At 45.5% G+C, this 16,976-nt stretch overlaps 1 protein-coding gene across 2 annotated transcripts in view; it reads right to left on the reverse strand.

Annotated features, from left to right (window-relative positions):
• Positions 1 to 641: 641 nt before the first annotated feature.
• RC3H1 (ring finger and CCCH-type domains 1) overlaps positions 642 to 16,976 on the reverse strand; it is a 62,806-nt gene continuing 46,471 nt past the window's right edge. For both annotated transcript variants that reach the window (XM_045838351.1, XM_045838350.1), the window contains exons 10-20: positions 14,815 to 15,096; positions 14,069 to 14,283; positions 11,521 to 11,882; positions 10,428 to 10,595; positions 5,755 to 5,904; positions 4,622 to 4,835; positions 4,052 to 4,142; positions 3,796 to 3,928; positions 2,602 to 2,745; positions 1,942 to 2,057; positions 642 to 1,066 (exon numbers count right to left, since the gene is read on the reverse strand). In XM_045838351.1, coding sequence (XP_045694307.1) covers positions 916 to 1,066; positions 1,942 to 2,057; positions 2,602 to 2,745; positions 3,796 to 3,928; positions 4,052 to 4,142; positions 4,622 to 4,835; positions 5,755 to 5,904; positions 10,428 to 10,595; positions 11,521 to 11,882; positions 14,069 to 14,283; positions 14,815 to 15,096 — 2,026 coding nt within the window. In that variant the 3' untranslated portion in view covers positions 642 to 915. The remainder of the gene's footprint in view (positions 1,067 to 1,941; positions 2,058 to 2,601; positions 2,746 to 3,795; positions 3,929 to 4,051; positions 4,143 to 4,621; positions 4,836 to 5,754; positions 5,905 to 10,427; positions 10,596 to 11,520; positions 11,883 to 14,068; positions 14,284 to 14,814; positions 15,097 to 16,976) is intronic.

Below are 16,976 nucleotides of genomic sequence, written 5' to 3' on the forward strand. Positions count from 1 at the left end.
TCGACAGAGGGGACGCGCTGGGCATGTACTTTCAGGGCTGATCGGTTACGGTTCATCTCTAAAGAGTCTCCACTGGAGTCGGACCAACGATCGGAGACACCGGCACTGGCTGGGCTGCCTGATCACATCGAGAGAGTGAAAAGGATCCGTTCTATGGAAAATGAGGACTCACAAAAGTCAGTAATTATCTGACAAGTTAGAAACAAAAACAAGAACTGCCGGAACACCCCGGAACGACGACGACGACACGGTCTCACGGACACGGGAACACACGCCCACGACACGGGAGGGGCGCCCCCGAGAGGGAGGGACCGTGGCGGCTCCCGAGGAGCAGCTCGCTCAGAAAACCCGGTGTGCTGCACATTTTCTAACGGCCAGTCTGCCGCTGTCTGTCCGTCCGCCCAGCACCACAGACTTCTCAGAAAGGCCGGGGCTTTTTGTCTGCTTTAACTTACGGGGTTGTGAGACTGGGGAAGGACTGCAGGGCAGGAATTATACACTGGGTATGTAATAATACCAAAATACAAGAAAAGCCTACTTCATTAAGATCATACAATTAATCAAACAGAGTGTATATATAATATCTTCTTTTTTTTAAAGCCCTGGATCCAAGGCGTCCAAAGTTATTAAAATAAAGTTCATTCACAGAACAAAAACAAATTTAATCTGAATTGCTTGCAGATACTGCTAATTTTCTTTTTCTCTTTTCTTTTTTTAAATTAAAAAATGCACTGGTGTGAGCGATGTGCAGGGCCGGCCAGGAGCAGCGGGGTCTGTGCACCTCGCCGCCGCTGCCGTGCTCGGCCGGCCGCTGCCTCCGGCCGCCCCAGAGGGCGGGCGCAGGGGTCGCGGTTCGTCCTCCTTCCGGAGAAGCGCTCTTCCTCCGGGAGAAGCGCGAGTGCGGCTCTTCCTGCTTCAGGGAGCAGGGCTGGGCGCGACCCCTGGCCTCTGGGAGTCGTTGTTGTCCCCTCCTCCCTCGGGGTCCTCCGACAGGTTCAGAGAGCTGGTCTGGTTTGACAGGAGGCCGATACTCTCTTGTGTCAAGGCCGATCCATTGGGTACATCACTGTTCACATTAGAAAAAAAAAAAGGAGTTGGAGTTTTCAAAAAAGGAGATAAAAATGATTACTTAGAATAAAATCAACCGGGCCGTTCTTTTAGCAGTAGGGACACGCTATGAATGGCTCTCAGACTTTCAGGCTGGCCGGCTGCCAGTTTTTATAAATAAAGTTTTACTGGAAGAGGGCCTGCCCGTTGTTTACATACTGCCCATGGCTGCTTTCACCCTGCAAGGGCAGAAGTGAGAGTTTTGACAGAGACTGCAAAGCCCATCATTTTAAATATTTAAATCTTGCCTTGAAGAAAAAGTGCTGATCCCTTACTAATATGACACTTTTTGAACCCCAAACAATGCATAGATTTAAACAGCCAAACCCTAAGCCTAAAAGCAACAGGGCATTAGCAGTCACTGTTACCTATTGTCAGGAGTGTAAGTCAGGACTACGTATGGAAAAGTCTCAGATACCTGGCAGGTGTCCTCCCACACCTGTAGAAGAAGCACTAGATGGTATGGAAAAGACCAAACTAAAAGCAGGGGTATGGAGTGATGGGGGGCGGCAGGGGGGGGTTCTGAAAGAAGTTCAGTGCTCACACACTTTAAAAAGACTGGAAAGGTATACATCAAAATGTAAATATTGGTTTCAAATAAAGTAAAAAACAGAGGAAGAAAGAAACGTAACCAGAAAATTTCTCTTAGGTCTTAACAGATAATTCAACGTTGGATCTGTTCTAACATAAGTTTCATAACTCCTAAATTTATGTAAAAATATCCTTTCCTTAATATACACAGAATAATGATATTTGAAACACCAAATCGTATTTCTAAGGGTATTTCTGCCACGACTGGGTAATAGATGACTATGAAAACGTCCCATTCTTTACCTGAATGTCAATGTAAGGTCCTCAGCTGGAACCTTATTTTGGGGTTCCGGTTGTCCGTTTTCTGCTTGCTTACTTGTATTCAATTTGCTTTTCATGTCCAGAGAACACTGGTTCTCCTTTGAAAGAGAAGGAAATAAATTCAGTCAGCTTCTATTTAGTGGTGCTGGTGCGGAGAGACCAAACACAGGCAACACAAACCGATGGTCCAGAAAGCATTTCGTTCTGCAAAATGACCGAGGACAGAGGCAGACTCACGGAGAGCCAGACCCAACAGCGGAGTGCGACCACCTGCTCACTACCCAGGCTGGACAGCGAGGAGGGGATGCTTCCAGTGAACACGGAAACGTCCCACGTAAAGGATGACTTAGAAAAAGCCAACTACGTTGAACTACCTTGTTTTCCCCGAACAGTTTTTGTAATGCAGGGTCCTAAGACAGAGAACACACTCAAACCGAAAGGGAATGAGGAGAGGAATGACAAAACAGGATGGAAGCCCATCTTCGTGAGACTTATTCTAAGTCTTCAGCACTCGTCAGAGTGCTTTGGGGTGATTATTTGATGGCTCTGGATGATTCCAGAACTCCAGAGCCACGAGCTCTGTGACACAGCTGCAGAGCAGCTTTCCCGTCCCCCCCCCCCCTTTCCCACCACAACACTCACCAGGCTCAGCTCCCGGGTTCTCTTCCCGATTTCCCGCTCCACCTGGTGCAGTTCCAGGCTCAGCTGCTCACTCGAGATCATTCCAGGCCACTTCGGCGGTGCTGGCGGGGGCTGCGACTGGCTTGCCAGGGTGCTCGCCTCCCTCTGCAACAGCAGCCCGTTACTAACGGCCGAGTGCACGGAGCCGAGCGCACGCGCAGCTCAGCACGCTCCACACCGCGTGCAGAACGGCCGGGCCCCACTCCACACCGCGGCCACGAGCAGCTTATCGCCCGGGCATTTGCAATGAACACAGTGCAGCTTACAAGGTACCATCTCTTTCTCTGAGTACCATTCGGGAAAAAAAAATAGGGGACCTAACTTTAGTGAGCAGCGATTTAACCTTAGGTGTAAGTTGCTCTTAGAGAAGTCAACTAGAAATGTACACTGTTGCCCTCATTTACTGAATTTCTCTGACACACCCTGTAATTTATTTCAATGAAACCTCGTTAATGGCAATGACCTTTAACCAGAATTAAGTTAAATATGTGGCAAGATTGCAAATGATGCTGTTATTCCTTTGGGGCAGAAAATGGGTTTAGAAATTTCAACTAAGAAGAAAAGCCATGAGTTAGCAGAACCCTGAATCTGGAGTCTGAAGACCCGGACTCATGCCCTACTCTCTGTGAAACTACTAAACTTCAACCAAAAAGGGGAACAACGCCACCCGCTCACCCTGCCTGTCGGGGACACACTGAGGGCCCGCTACCGTGACAGTAACTTATAAACAAAAAGAACTACATTAATGAAGGTGCTATTATTATACAGAGACTATTTTTTAAAGGCAAAGATCTAAGTTTCTATTTTTTTTAAAGATACATAAATAAATGCTGGGAATTAAAGGAAATAAGTTTTTAGAAGGTAAAGAAGTATGAAAAACCAAAAACCAATCTTAAGCTAAGGCGCACACTGATGACTACCTGTGGGGAAAATTCAGATCACCTGTCTCCTGCTCTCGGGGAATAAAATTCTGTTTCCCCCGTCCCAGAACTAAACTCTAAGTACTTACATTCTCTGAAGAATGGACACCTATCCTAACTCTCAAAAAGCAGACCTTAAAGTTGTGCATTCACAGCACCTGAAAAGGTCCTCCTTTTAAAACCTCCTTGAGCACCCTCTGGAAACTGGAGTGGAAGCCCGCCTCCAGGCCGGTACCTCCAGTCCACGCAGCTGGGTCTGCTGGCTGATCTGGTGGTTCAGTTGCTGCAGTTCCAGTCGCAGCTGCTCCCTGTCGGCGGACGGAAGGGGTTTTCCGTGACTGGCCACTTCCGACATGGATATCCTCTCCCTGTGGCGGGAAAGAAAGCATGGGATACATGAGAAACTTGACTGGAAAAGCACAGGCCAGAAGAACAAAATGAGGAGGGGGCACAACTGTGAAGGTCCGCAGGAGCAGAAGGAGCGACCGTACCTCTCACTGAAGTGTGCCTGAGACGCCGCGCTCTGGTGCGGGGAGTACGGGGAGCCGCCCCAGCCGCCGTGGGCTCCGTACGGACTGTAGTCTGCAAGAGAGGGACTCGCTGCATGCAGTGCACCCCACCCACCCGCGGCCACGGCGCGCTTCCCCTGCGCGGCCGTGCCCCAAGGGCACACGCACACTGTGCACGCAGCTCTCCAGAAAGAGCTCCACCAATATGGGAACAGCACTCTGAAGTTTGGTTTTTTCCCCCCAATGAAACACCAGTCTTTGTCATTTTTCTTTTGACTGTATTTTAAAAAAATGATCATGTATTATTTTAACTAAAAGCAATGAAGCTATTAAAAAAAGAAGCGATGTTCGCATACAGGCATTTAGTTTTAGTCTGTGGCCCGTAATTCCAGGGCGGGTAATTACCTTTCTCCAGGGACAAGGCCACGGAGGAATGTGGGGGTGGCTGTCGCGTACGATTACGGACGGCAATGACAGAGGGCGGGCAGTAGGGGTGGTGCTGGGGGTCACGTATATGAGCCCTCCAGAGAAGCGTACCCCTGAGGGTCTCACCTGGCATGTTCATAGATTTTGTGGGAGCTCCCTGAGGTGCCATCGCCTGCAACGGGCCAGCACCCTGGTATATTGTTTTGGAGGTTCGAGAGATGGCACCAAACCGCGAGACTGTCGGCCGGTCCCCAAACGGGATGAGGTCGTCGTCACTGGTTTCGGTAGCTCTTCTCTGGTGGTCCAGCCGCTGGTCTCGCACTCCCTTACTCTCCACGTTCTGACAAGTGAAACGAGAAACCCACCCCACACTTAGGTCTCGACTGAGGCAGAGTTACCTCCGGGGAAGGGGGAGGGGAAAGGTGAGATTAGGGAGGTAGAGAAAGGAGGATCTGACTACCTCTGTCAAGTTTTATTTCTTTAAGAAATAAGGAAACAATTAAGATAAAATAGTGATCTACTTTAAGCTCGGGTATTAGATAAACCGGTGTCTCATCCTGTTTTGTTAAAAAGCAGAAGCGCACAAGCGTAACGTTCCAGTGCACCGCAAGCCACTTGAGGCTGCGTGGCTACAATCCTGACTCTCGCACTTCTGTTTCACTGGGTGCAACGTTGTTGTGTAAACTTCAGAGCTGTAGGAGTTATCGTTCACTTGGACGAGAAATTCAAGATCTTGATTAGTTATGTAAAATAACTTAATTTGGGGTCTAAGAGGCTGCTGGGTTAACTGCTACCTGCTCAGAAATATAATAAATGTTCTCTGTCTAGATAAGTATTAAAATATTTTTATTTATATCTAAAAAAACCCCCACAAAATAGTATAGTGTAAATGTAATTTAATTGCACAGCAAAGAATGTAGCATGAAACTTTAAAAAAATATATTTATTTTTAGAGAGAGGGAAGGGAGGGCGAAGGAGAGGGACCGAAGCATTAACATGTGAGAGAAACGTCAATGGGTCGTCTCTCACACGCCCCCTACTGGGGACCTGGCCCACAACCCAGGCATGTGCCCTGAGCCAGAATGGAGCCAGCAACCCTTTGGTTCCCAGGTCAGCACTCAATCCACTGAGCCACCCCAGCCAGGGTTAGCCTGAAACTCTAAAGCTAATCTCATTTATTTGTGTCTACACTGTAATAGGGAATAATTTATTTGGTTGACCTTGACCTGTATTAATAATGGCTTAGTTATCACACATACCATCATTTCCGCACTCCCTGCTGCCACAGCGTCTTTGGGTTTTGCATCTTTGGTTCCAATGTAGGAGCCGATGGTGTCACATGACCAGGGAGAGTACTGGCTATAATCATTTCCTTTGTATTTCCCGGCCTTCAAGTCTTCATCCAAAAACTGCAGATGAGGGGAGAAAAAAGGAAACAAATAGGAAATGGGTCTATGAGTAAACAACACGGAGAAAGCAGAAATTTCGTAGCACATCATGCTGAAACAACATCTGACGGTTATTTGATTTGTCACAGATTTCTGTCGACTACAAAAATACGTATCAGGCCCCAGTTCTGCTAAACCCTCCCCTCAACGTTTCTTTCAATAACATTCCAGGGAAGCAAGAACATGAAAACTATTTTTAATGTTCTGTACGATGATGTAATAACCTTTTTACTGAAATCTCTGTAAAGTAGTAATTCGTATCTTGAAAGAATTCTGGTCCTGGGGTTGACTCAATGAAGTGAAAACGAAAAGATGCCTACTTTTGTTTTCTCGAGATGAGTTCGGAAATCACGGAACGACAAAACAGCTATTGCAGGTCTTGCGTGTTCTCACGGAGACCGCGGCACTCACACTCGGGGGGTGCCGGCAGCTGTCACGGTGTGTGTGTGCGCACCACCTCCCCTGCACCTCAAGTCTCCCCAAGGCTCCTCCAGTCCAGGGCAGTGCCCGGACTTCAACATGGCTTTCGCTTGACCACAGACACCTGCGCTGACACCCCAGGGCTGCCCGAACATTTCAGTGGCTCTGGGCCTCCCCCATCTGAGACAATCTTTTTCCTGAGTCCTCAGTGTTGGTCTTCTGCGTGACACAGGGCCGTCTATTTCCAAATACCACTCATTTCCAACCACAAGGCCTGTTTCCAATGTTAATATCTCTTTGCTTTTTTTGTTCTACCTCTATTTTTAAGATTTCATATCCTTTTTCATTTCTCCTCCACAACCAAACTTCGTGTAGAACTTTTTAGAGACATACTAAAAAGCTAGCTGTTTTAGTGACTTACTAAAGAGTGATTCCCCCTGACCCTAATGTATCATGCAGCTGTTAAAAAAAGAGATAAATTTATATACAACATACAAAACATGTACAAAACCTCAAGATAAATTACTAAATGACACTGTTAAAAGTAACATGCTAGTTCACGCACAGAAAAGTTGAAATATCTAATAAATTGGCAGTGATTTGCAAAATGGGATTTTGGAGGGATTTGTTACGTCCGTTTAGAATGTACAAAGTTGATACAGCTCTATGTATGTTGTTGATAATCAGAACTGAAGCATAAATACAGCCAACCCAAGAATGGCATGGGTTCGAACTGCTCAATACATGGCTACTGTTCAGTACACTTACAGTCGGCCCTTGTGCTCCCAGGCTCTGCACCTGCGGGTGCAGAGGGCCGGATGCACGCCTTGTTCTATGCCACTCTGTGCAAGGAGCTCGAACGTCCACGGATTTGACACGTGGGCAGCGCTGGAACCAACTCCCCACAGATATCGAGGGACAACTGCACGGTAGTCAAGTTTTTAGGGAGCCACAGGTCATACTCGATTTTTGACTTTGTGGGGGTTGGTGCCTCCATTCCGCATGTTGTTCAAGGGTCAACTGTATACAACAGCGTTTGTGCAGCAGTGACTGGTCCTTAGTTACCGAGCGTCTGCTCTGGGCCACGTGCCTCACGTCCCACTTGATCTTCGCTGCCTCGCCGTGAGCAGGCTCCACTGTGCTCGGTTCACGGGGTCAGGGAGGCCGAGGAACTCGCACAAGACCACATGCTGAGTGACACAGCTAAACCTCAAAGGTGCCTGACTCCACAATTAGCTCACTTCTCACAGCGTCACGTAGCTTTCGCTATTTCTTAAAAAACACCACGGCAACAAGGTCCCAGGATGCCCCTAATACACAGTTTTAAAAAACACGTGATGTTCATACTTTACGAGTAGAATTACATTAATAGAAGAGGCTATGAGCTTACTAATTAATCTACACTGCTATGCATAATCCATCCGAAGCGTTTAGACAGGAACGCTAGATATGTGAACAACTTTCATTTAGTAGATCACTTTCACAGACCCAAAAGGTTACTGTTTGCTGTACGTGATCTGATGCACTTTACCTTTCATTGCCTGTTACTTACACTTTGTTGGACACCAATGTTGTTTAGAACTGTAATTCCACACAGAAAGGATGGGAGACATTTTCCTTACATACCATCAGCTGCAACAATGCCGAGAAAACCTAACTGACTTAAAAACACACATATAAGCCCTGGCTGGCGTAGCTCAGTGGATTGAGTGCGGGCTGGGAACCAAAGTGTCCCAGGTTCGATTCCCAGCCAGGGTACATGCCTGGGTTGCAGGCCATAACCCCCAGCAACCACACATTGATGTTTCTCTCTCTCTCTCTCTCTCTCTCTCTCTCTCTTTCTCTCCCTCCCTTCCCTCTCTAGAAATAAATAAATAAATAAATCTTTAAAAAATAAAAAAAAAACAAAAACAAAAAAACACACACACATATACACACACACAGTAAATGAGACAGTGTGTACAATCAACAAACCAAAATAAATACATGAATAAGATCAACAAAGAGCTGTTTGTTTTTTGAAAAGACAAAATGGATGAATCCCTAGCAAGTCTGAGAAAAATGACTGTTGCTGTCACAAGTGGAACAATGAAGACCACTATCGATGCTGTGGACATCAAAGGTAATAGCACTCATTCGTGATGACTATGGGGAGTGTCCTGTAGAAACACAACGAAGATAACCCCCCAAACTACAGTTTATGGCCCTGCGGTGCTTTAATCAGTTTATCCCAGGAACTGTCTGTGTCAGTGCTCTCTCTCTTCCGCCTTTCACCGCTCTGTCGGCCTCTCCCTCCTGTTCTCCCCCGCGACCTGACCATCCTGCTCCTTCCCTCCTTACTTAAACAAATCTTTGGCATATCTCATTAGTAAAAACAAACAAACAAACAAAAAAACCAAGGAGAGGGGAATTTCATTAACCTGATAAAAATTATCTACAAAAAAACCCTGCAGCAAATACAATGAATTATTAAGAGCTCCATTCGCGTTCGCTCAAGGACTGCAGACAAGTCCAGAGCGCGTGCGGCCGTCCCTTCGGCTCGGCACTGCCCTGGAGGGCTGGCTGTCGCGGGGGGTGGGGGAGATAAGCGGACTGAAAAGAAAAAAGCAGAACGCCATATGGACACCGTTCGCAGAGGGTATGACTGTGTGCACAGAAAACCCGAAGCAACCCACTAACGAATATGAAGATTAAGAAGGAAATTTAGCAAGGCTGTTGAATATAAGGGCCAGTATGATCTATCTTCTCTCTATTAATAAGAAAGAGAAGGACTCCATTTAAAACGGCTTGAAAAGTCAGTCACCAGGAGTAAGTTTAACGGGAGATGTGCACGGCTGAAAACTGTGTGACATACGGTGTGACTGAGAGAAATCACAGATGATTCAGGCACGTGGAGGGAAGACCACGTCCTTGGAGACTCGGTGTTAAAAAGATGTCACTTCTCCCCAAGTGGATCTAAAGCAGCACTGTTTAATGGAAACGAGACCCCCACACACAATTAAAAAATCTCTAGTAGCCACATTACACAAATAAAAAGAAAGTTAATTAATTTAAAGAAATTAATTAATTTAATTTTTAAAGTTAATATAGCCAAAGCATTATCATTTTAACATGCAATTAACATATATATTAATAGAGTATTTTACTTGTGGGGGTGCTACATCTTCAGACCCAGTGGCTATTTTATGCTCCCAGCACGTGTAATTTGGATGGACCGGCCGCACTTGAAGCACTCACTAGCCGCACGTGACTGGCAGCTCCGTACTGAACAGCACAGACCCTGAGTCGGTGTAACCCTGATAGAAGCTGCAGCAAGCAGACAGCCCTGGCCGGGTGGCTCAGTTGATTAGAGCATTGTCCCGTACCCCAAAACGTCGTGGGTTTGATTCCTGGTCAGGGCACACACCTGGGCTGTGGGTTCAATCCCTAGTCGGGGCGCACACAGGAGGCAACCCACTGATGGCGTTTCTCTGCCTCTCTCCCCCTTTCTCTCTCTCTCAAACCAATAAACATCTTCGGGTGAGGATTAAGAAATAACTGAAGCAGATTTTTTGTGTGGACAACAAAACGTGACTCTGAAACGTGTCGGCAGAGGTGACCGTGAGGAAGAACAGACCCGAGGAGCACACATCACTCTGTACTAAGACCTATTGTGACGCCGCACCCCGACGACGACGTGGTGTTGGTGCAGGGGCACGGGACACAGCAGCGAGCGGCAGGTGAGTCCTGAGACACACACAGTCGCCTGGCTGTGACAAAGGTGACCTGGCTACAATGAAGGTGACTGCAGGGGACTGAGGAAAGAGGTCTTTTCCCTACATGGCGCCGAGTCAATGAGAAACCCTTTGGGGGAAGATGGACCTTGACTCCTAACACACCAGAATAAAAAATCTCTCTTCTAGAGAGACTGCAGGTCCCAATGAGAAATAAAACAGTAAACCTTTTAGAAAGAAACAGGAAAATATTTTCATAACCTCAAGACCAGGCGAAGACCACTTCAATAGGACAGGGCAAACCACCAGCAAGGAGAAGGGGACAACAGAGACCAAGAACGCTGTGCTTACTTCCTCTGGGTGGAAGGGCGGGGGCAGCGTGGGTGAGGGCGCAAACGGCGGAGGGGAGATAACCTTCCTTTCCTCCAGCTGCGCCATGATTTCCTTCCGTCTCCGGTGCAGCTCGTCCAGACTGGGGTGGGGCTGGGGCGGGGGAGGGAGCCGGCTGTAGGGCGTCTCCTGCAAACACAAACATTAGTAAACACTGAAAAAGAATTTCAGAACACATTCATTCATTTAGCACATGTTTTAGATAAGCAGCAGCTTGTGTACTCATCTTAACATTTGGAAATACCAACAATCGAAGTATAACAAGCCCCTGCCCCAAATTCCCAGGATTTACCAAAGAGCTAAATTGGGGGGGCGGTTTTTGGTCAGAGACCTTAATTTCCAAATCAATCTGCAATTGTTAATAAAACCACCTAAAGTTCAGAAACTAAGAAGGATTATTAGTGAGAGTGGGATAGAAATTTTTTTTCCTTTAATAGTTTAATTTAAAAAACAAAAAACAAAACAAAACAGGCCTGGCTGGTGTGGCTCAGTAGATTGAGTGGCGGCCTGCAAACTGAAAGGTCGCTGGTTCAAATTGCAGTCGGGGCACAAGCCTGTGTTGCGGGTCAGATCCCCAGTTGGGGGCCTGTGAGAGGCAACCTACTGATGTATCTCTCACATGTTTCTCTCCCTCTTTCTCACTCCCTTCCCCTCTCTCTCAAAGTAAATAAAACCTTACAAACAAAAACAAAGAAATAAGCCCTGGCAGGGTGGCTCAGTTGGCCAGAGCATCCTCTCATGTGCCAGAAGTCTGTGGGCTCGGTTCCTGGTCAGGGAGCACACTCGGTTGCGGGTGTGATCGCTGGTTGGGGCGCGTGCTGGAAGCAACTGATCTGTTTCCCTCCCACATCGACATTTCTCTCTCCGCAGCCCCCTCCCTTCTTCTCTCTCTGAAAACCACTGTATATATATCCTTGGGTGAGGTTTAAAAAAAAAAATCCTACCCAAATGATGACAAGATGAAGAATAAAGGCATGCTGTCTCACTAAAAGAAAGTCACTCTAAGCCATACTCAAATTAAATCTACGCGGTAGTAAGAAAAAGCACAGCGTACTCTGATGTACGAAGGTCTGATCTGCGCTGGATGAGGAGCCACCGGGTAGTAGCCCTCCACCTGCTGGTACCGCTCCCTGGACTCGGGCACGTAGGACGGTACTGCCGGAGGTGGAATCTCAATAGAACTTTCCCGGAAGATCTCCTCTCTGGGGTAAGACTGAGCAGGGTACACTCGGCGGCCGTCACAGTGCGGCGGGTACATGGGCGGGTACTGGTGCGGCTGCGTGCCGTACGGAGGGTTTATGACGCGGTCCTGGAGGTAGGGCTGGTAATGATCCAGGTAGGGAGGTGCGGGCTCAGGAGCAGACGGCGGAGGTCGCACGAAGCGGGACACGCACTGCGGTGCAGTGTAGTACATACCTGTGTGTTACAGAAAAGCGACAATGGGCCCATCGGGTTCTCTACAGGAGACTCTGTCTGTGCAAGTATTTGAACACGAGAGAATTAACCACCCACTGATTTCTTTAGGTGTTTTCTTCTCTGCTTATTTACTCAGGTTAGCTTTGTGAAAAATAACATGTAAAAATTGTTCTTAAAAGTTATTGAAAAAACTAATCTGGTTTATAATCTGCAATCATAGATTGGCTCTCTCAATTGTTTGACTGTCTTTCAGGTATGACTCAACACAATGGAAAGCGAAAACCTGCATTTCCCTGAAGTTTAAGCTGCACAAATCACTCACTTGCATGAGTCCTGAATGTGCAACTGCGTTAGCCGGAGAGAGACCCGGCGCAGGCCTGGCAGCTACCGTGTTGCTCCAGAGCTCAGGCAACAGCCGTGCCAGGAGCGTCCCAATTTCCAGGTTTCTGCTGCATGTGACGTGATCCTGGAGCTCGCAGGCAGGACGGAAGTTTCCCATTTCTGCTGCTTCCTCACTGCAGCAGTTTCTTTCGGCAGCTAGTGCTGGAAGTGCCGCTGAAGGCCTCGCTTAAGCCTGCTTTTCCTGCACCTTCCACGGATTTTATAAACACCTGAACTTCCTGCATTACACCTCTTTCTGCTAAATATCGAACCCTAACTGGTGTACTGTATTTAAAGTCATTTCAACAAAATAATAGCTGTATGCTGTTTCTGACACAGAGATCCAACACTTCGGTTTAAAAGCTGGGTGTTTGCCCTGGCCAGTGTGGCTCAGTTGGTTGGAGCATGTCCCATAAACCAAAAGGTTGTGGGTTTGCTTCTCAGTCAGGGCACATGCCAAGGCCACAGGTTCAGACCCTGATTAGGGAGCACGCAGGAGGCAATCAATCAATGTCCCCCTCTCTCTCCCCTCCCTTCCCCTGTCTCTAAAATCAGTAAGCACATCCTTGGGTGGGGATAAAAAAATTGGGTGTTTATTTTTTTCCACATGAATTGTATATAGGAAATATACAATTTAGGAAACGTCAGTCATCTACAGTCCTTCATTCTCCACTCCTAGTATTATCATCAAAACTGGCTCATTTTTCAAATTTGTCTATTTTCTAAAATCCCTCCTCTTCTTCCCACCACACTAATTCAGACTTCAACACTCACACCTGCGTCAACGATAGTCTCCTCACTCTTACTGCCTCTAGTCTCATTCTTCCAACCCACCATAACTCTTTCCATTCCCAAAACCTCTACTTAGGGCATTCTTCCATAAAGTCTAATTTCTCAAGCTTTCAGTGAGCTCCCAAGGCTTGCAGTCATTGCTACCACATGAATACTAAGCAACACAACCAAACACCTAATTTTTAACACACATACAGTGTATATAGGCATACTTCGCTTGCTTGCATTTTGTTTATTGCATTTCACAATTGCATTTTTAAAAAGCTGAAGGTCTGTGGCAACCCCTGGGAGCGAGTCTACTGGTGATAGTTTCCCTAAAGGCACAGCTGACGGTCAGCATTTTTTACCGATCAAGTATTTTTAATTAAGGTATGTGTAGTATTTTTTGGACATAATGCTGCTGCACCCACTAACACATAATAGTACGGTATAAACATCCCTTTTATATACACTGGGAAACCAAAGATTCGTGTGACTCACTTTACAGTGGTCTGAAACCACACCCAAACTATCTCCAAGGTATGCCTGTACACACACACACACTCACCCATCGAGTTTTCTCTTCTTTACTAATACAACTCCATACTATAAACTCTATGTACGCTGCATTTTTTTGTATATATGATGGGACCCAGAAAAATATTAGGTGATAACTGAAAGGAAGAAAAATATACCGTGCCCACTTAATTTATACCCACTGTAATGTATTAAAAATATTTTTCATGCTTGAAGAAAATTTTGGTCAGGCAAATATATACTGCTTTAGCCAATTTCCATTGTCTACATGGCCAACTTGTTATTTCCATAAATATATGAATATATTTAATATACAACAGCATTATAGCTTGGCTACTTCATTTATTCTATACTATTTCGTTGATCACAGGATGTTTCTTCCAAACCATTAAAAAGCACACTTACCTTAAGGAGGCCACTGCAAGAGTGACCACTCCTACCTGGACCCATCCCCTAAGTGCTAAGAACAGTGAGAGCAGCAAAGGAAAGGCCATTACCCTGCTGGTAGGGCGCAGGCTCGAAGGGCGGAGCCGCTCCCCGAGGGTCCTGATAGTAGACGTCCGCCTGCTGCGCGGGGTACAGCTGAGAGCCCCGCGGCACCATCTGGAGCGGTTTGGTGACGGGCATGGGAGGCAGGTCTGTCGGGCCCCGTGGAGGTACGGGATGCGGGTTCACAGCTAGGGCAGGGATGCTCTTGGGGACCGATTCTAGCCTGCAGAAAGAAATTCTGCAAGTCAGACTTAAGGTCTTGATTGTACGGACTGTTAAACGTAAAAAAATAAACTGTCACAATTTGGGAAATGATTCTCTTCCAATAGTCATTCCTTCTACAAAATTTACAAACTTTCATCTTATTTCACTTACGTGAACTTTCTTACAAAATCAGTAACACAAAAAATACAAATATACCCCGAAAACGCAAAAAAATGAATTAAAAAACATTGATTATTCTTCCTTCCCTCTATTTTACGTTTATAAAGAAGAAACTTGAGCCCTGGCTGGTGTGGCTCAATGGATTGAGCGCTGGCCTGAGAACCAAAGGGTCGCTGGTTCAATTCCCAGTCAGGGCATATGCCTGGGTTATGGACCAGGTCCCTGGAGTTGGGGCATGCAAGAAGCAACCACACATTGATGTTTCTCTCCCTGCCTTTCTCACTCCCTTCTCCCTCTCTATAAATAAATAAATAAATAAATAAATTTTTAAAAAAGAAACTTTAAAATAAATGCTAGGAAAATGACATACAGGTCAGGAGGGGATCCGGGGGCGCTGCTGCTCAGATGATCCATCTTCCCTGGTTTCAGACTGGAGTCGTAGCTGGGGTCCGTCCCTCGTGGGATCAGCTGCGTGACCGTGTTTCCTGCTGACACAATCCCATTGGGCAGAGCGGGGGGCTTTCTGCCGGGCAGATCCACGGCGCCGTCGTCCGGGAGGACGGCCGCCGCAGGCAGGCCCACCTCATTCAGCTGACCCAAAGAGGCGCTCAGGGGTCTTCTGGGAACTAGGCGTTTGTTCATCTTACGGAATCTACACAAAAAGCAAAGGCACACACCACAACCAAAATCACAAAGTCAAAACCAACAACACAAATATCCTTAAGAAACAGATACAGACATTAGAGATTCCAAGTGCATTATTTTCCAGAAATTCTCTGCCAACACTGACTTTAGCTATGGATCCGTGCATGTGCGTGCATGTCTGTGTGTATATGTTCTATAAAATCTTAAGACACACTAAGTATAAAGTTCCTCATAATATTTGTAACATTACAAATCATGCTAATATTTGAATGAATATAATTAAGTTACTTATATTGAAAAATTTTTTTCCTAAAACTAATGGGAGGAAGGGGTGGACAAATCTTTAGAAGACAGTTTTCTGCAAGATTTTAGGTTCCTTTCAGGTGCCTTGCGATACTGTGAGCCTACATTATAAATTAGGAGTAAAACAGAAAGCCAATGTGCACGGAGAAAAATTTACTATTTGTTCCACGAAAACATTTAAGTAATCAAGAATTGTAAGTTGTATCGGATCCGATTCAGAGATGCTGATGTTGTGTGTACCCACATAAAGCTGGGATTATTTCAAAACTGGGCTCGTGGAAACCATGGAGGATACTGCCTGAATGTGAACACGTGCCTCAGTGTGCCAGGCCTGTAGATGCCGAATCCAACCACAGGGAAAAACGAAGCCCTCAGACTCGGCATCCTTGCTCCTCGACGACGAAAGCAACTCTCTTTACAACTACCTAGTGCATTTTTAAAGATTTCAAACACAAACCCCCAAAAGAGTAATGCTATTTTTTCAATTTTTTTCCATATGTGACAAATTTCTGGGGGAAACCACTGTTAACAGTTTGGTATGTAATCATATAGATTTTCCCTCCATACACTTCCTTAATATTCATATGTACATAAGATTACTGTTTACAGAAACAGGGTCATATATGATTGCTTAGTAATTTCTTCCCCTCCACTTTGTAACCTTGGCCATTCCTTTATGTCAGTACATTCTAAGTTATTCCTAATTTTTTGCTATTAAAACAAGTAGTGACAGATAATTACGTACATGTATTTGCACCCTTGTGTGAGTACCCGAAAGCAGAATCCCAAAATCTCATGTATGCATATTAGAAACTATGTTAATGCTCCAAAACAATTCATAACCATCCCTACTGACAGTGTCTTTTATGTTAGCACCTCGCCAAACACTGGGTAGTATCAGTCTCTGTTAACTGTTAGTTCAAGAATATCGACTTTTGTTTTTACTTACATTCTTTAGCAGAGTGAAGGGGAACACATCTTCACATGTTTACTGGTGATTAGTATTCTACTGCTTTTTGCTCATTCATGTTCCTGTTCCATCTATCTACTGGCCTTTCTTTCTTACAGATTTTTAAGAGCTCATTCTGTGTTAGGGATATCAGCTTTTGTATATTATTTCCCCACTAATCTTTTTTCTTTTAATTGTGGTGTTTAGGCCATATCTTAGTTTTTAATTTTTATGTAATCAAACTTATCAATCTTCTCCTCTATGGATGCTGGGTTGTCATTCTTCAAAAACTCTTTTCCTATTGTAAAATTATGTAACAACAACAAAAGTCTTTAAGTATTCTATGGTTTCCTTCTTAAATATTTGAATTTCTGATATATTTATAATTCATTCTGGTGTAAAGGTAATAATCCAGCTATTATGCTTTAAATGGACAGCAGTGACTCCATCCACTTTTCTCTTATTGGTGTGAAATGCTACCTTGAACACGTGTGCCAAGTCCCGGCGTGTGTCTTGAACTCTCTCTACATTCTCTATTATATTTCATTGATCTATCCCAATACTATAGCCTGTATACATTTTAGCTCATAATACAAACTACTGCTTATTATTCTAGTTATTAGTCTAGTCCCTTC

This window comes from Phyllostomus hastatus, unplaced genomic scaffold, assembly GCF_019186645.2.
Source record: "Phyllostomus hastatus isolate PE091 unplaced genomic scaffold, TTU_PhHast_1.1 phas_contig_283, whole genome shotgun sequence".
Taxonomy (NCBI): Eukaryota; Metazoa; Chordata; class Mammalia; order Chiroptera; family Phyllostomidae; genus Phyllostomus; species Phyllostomus hastatus.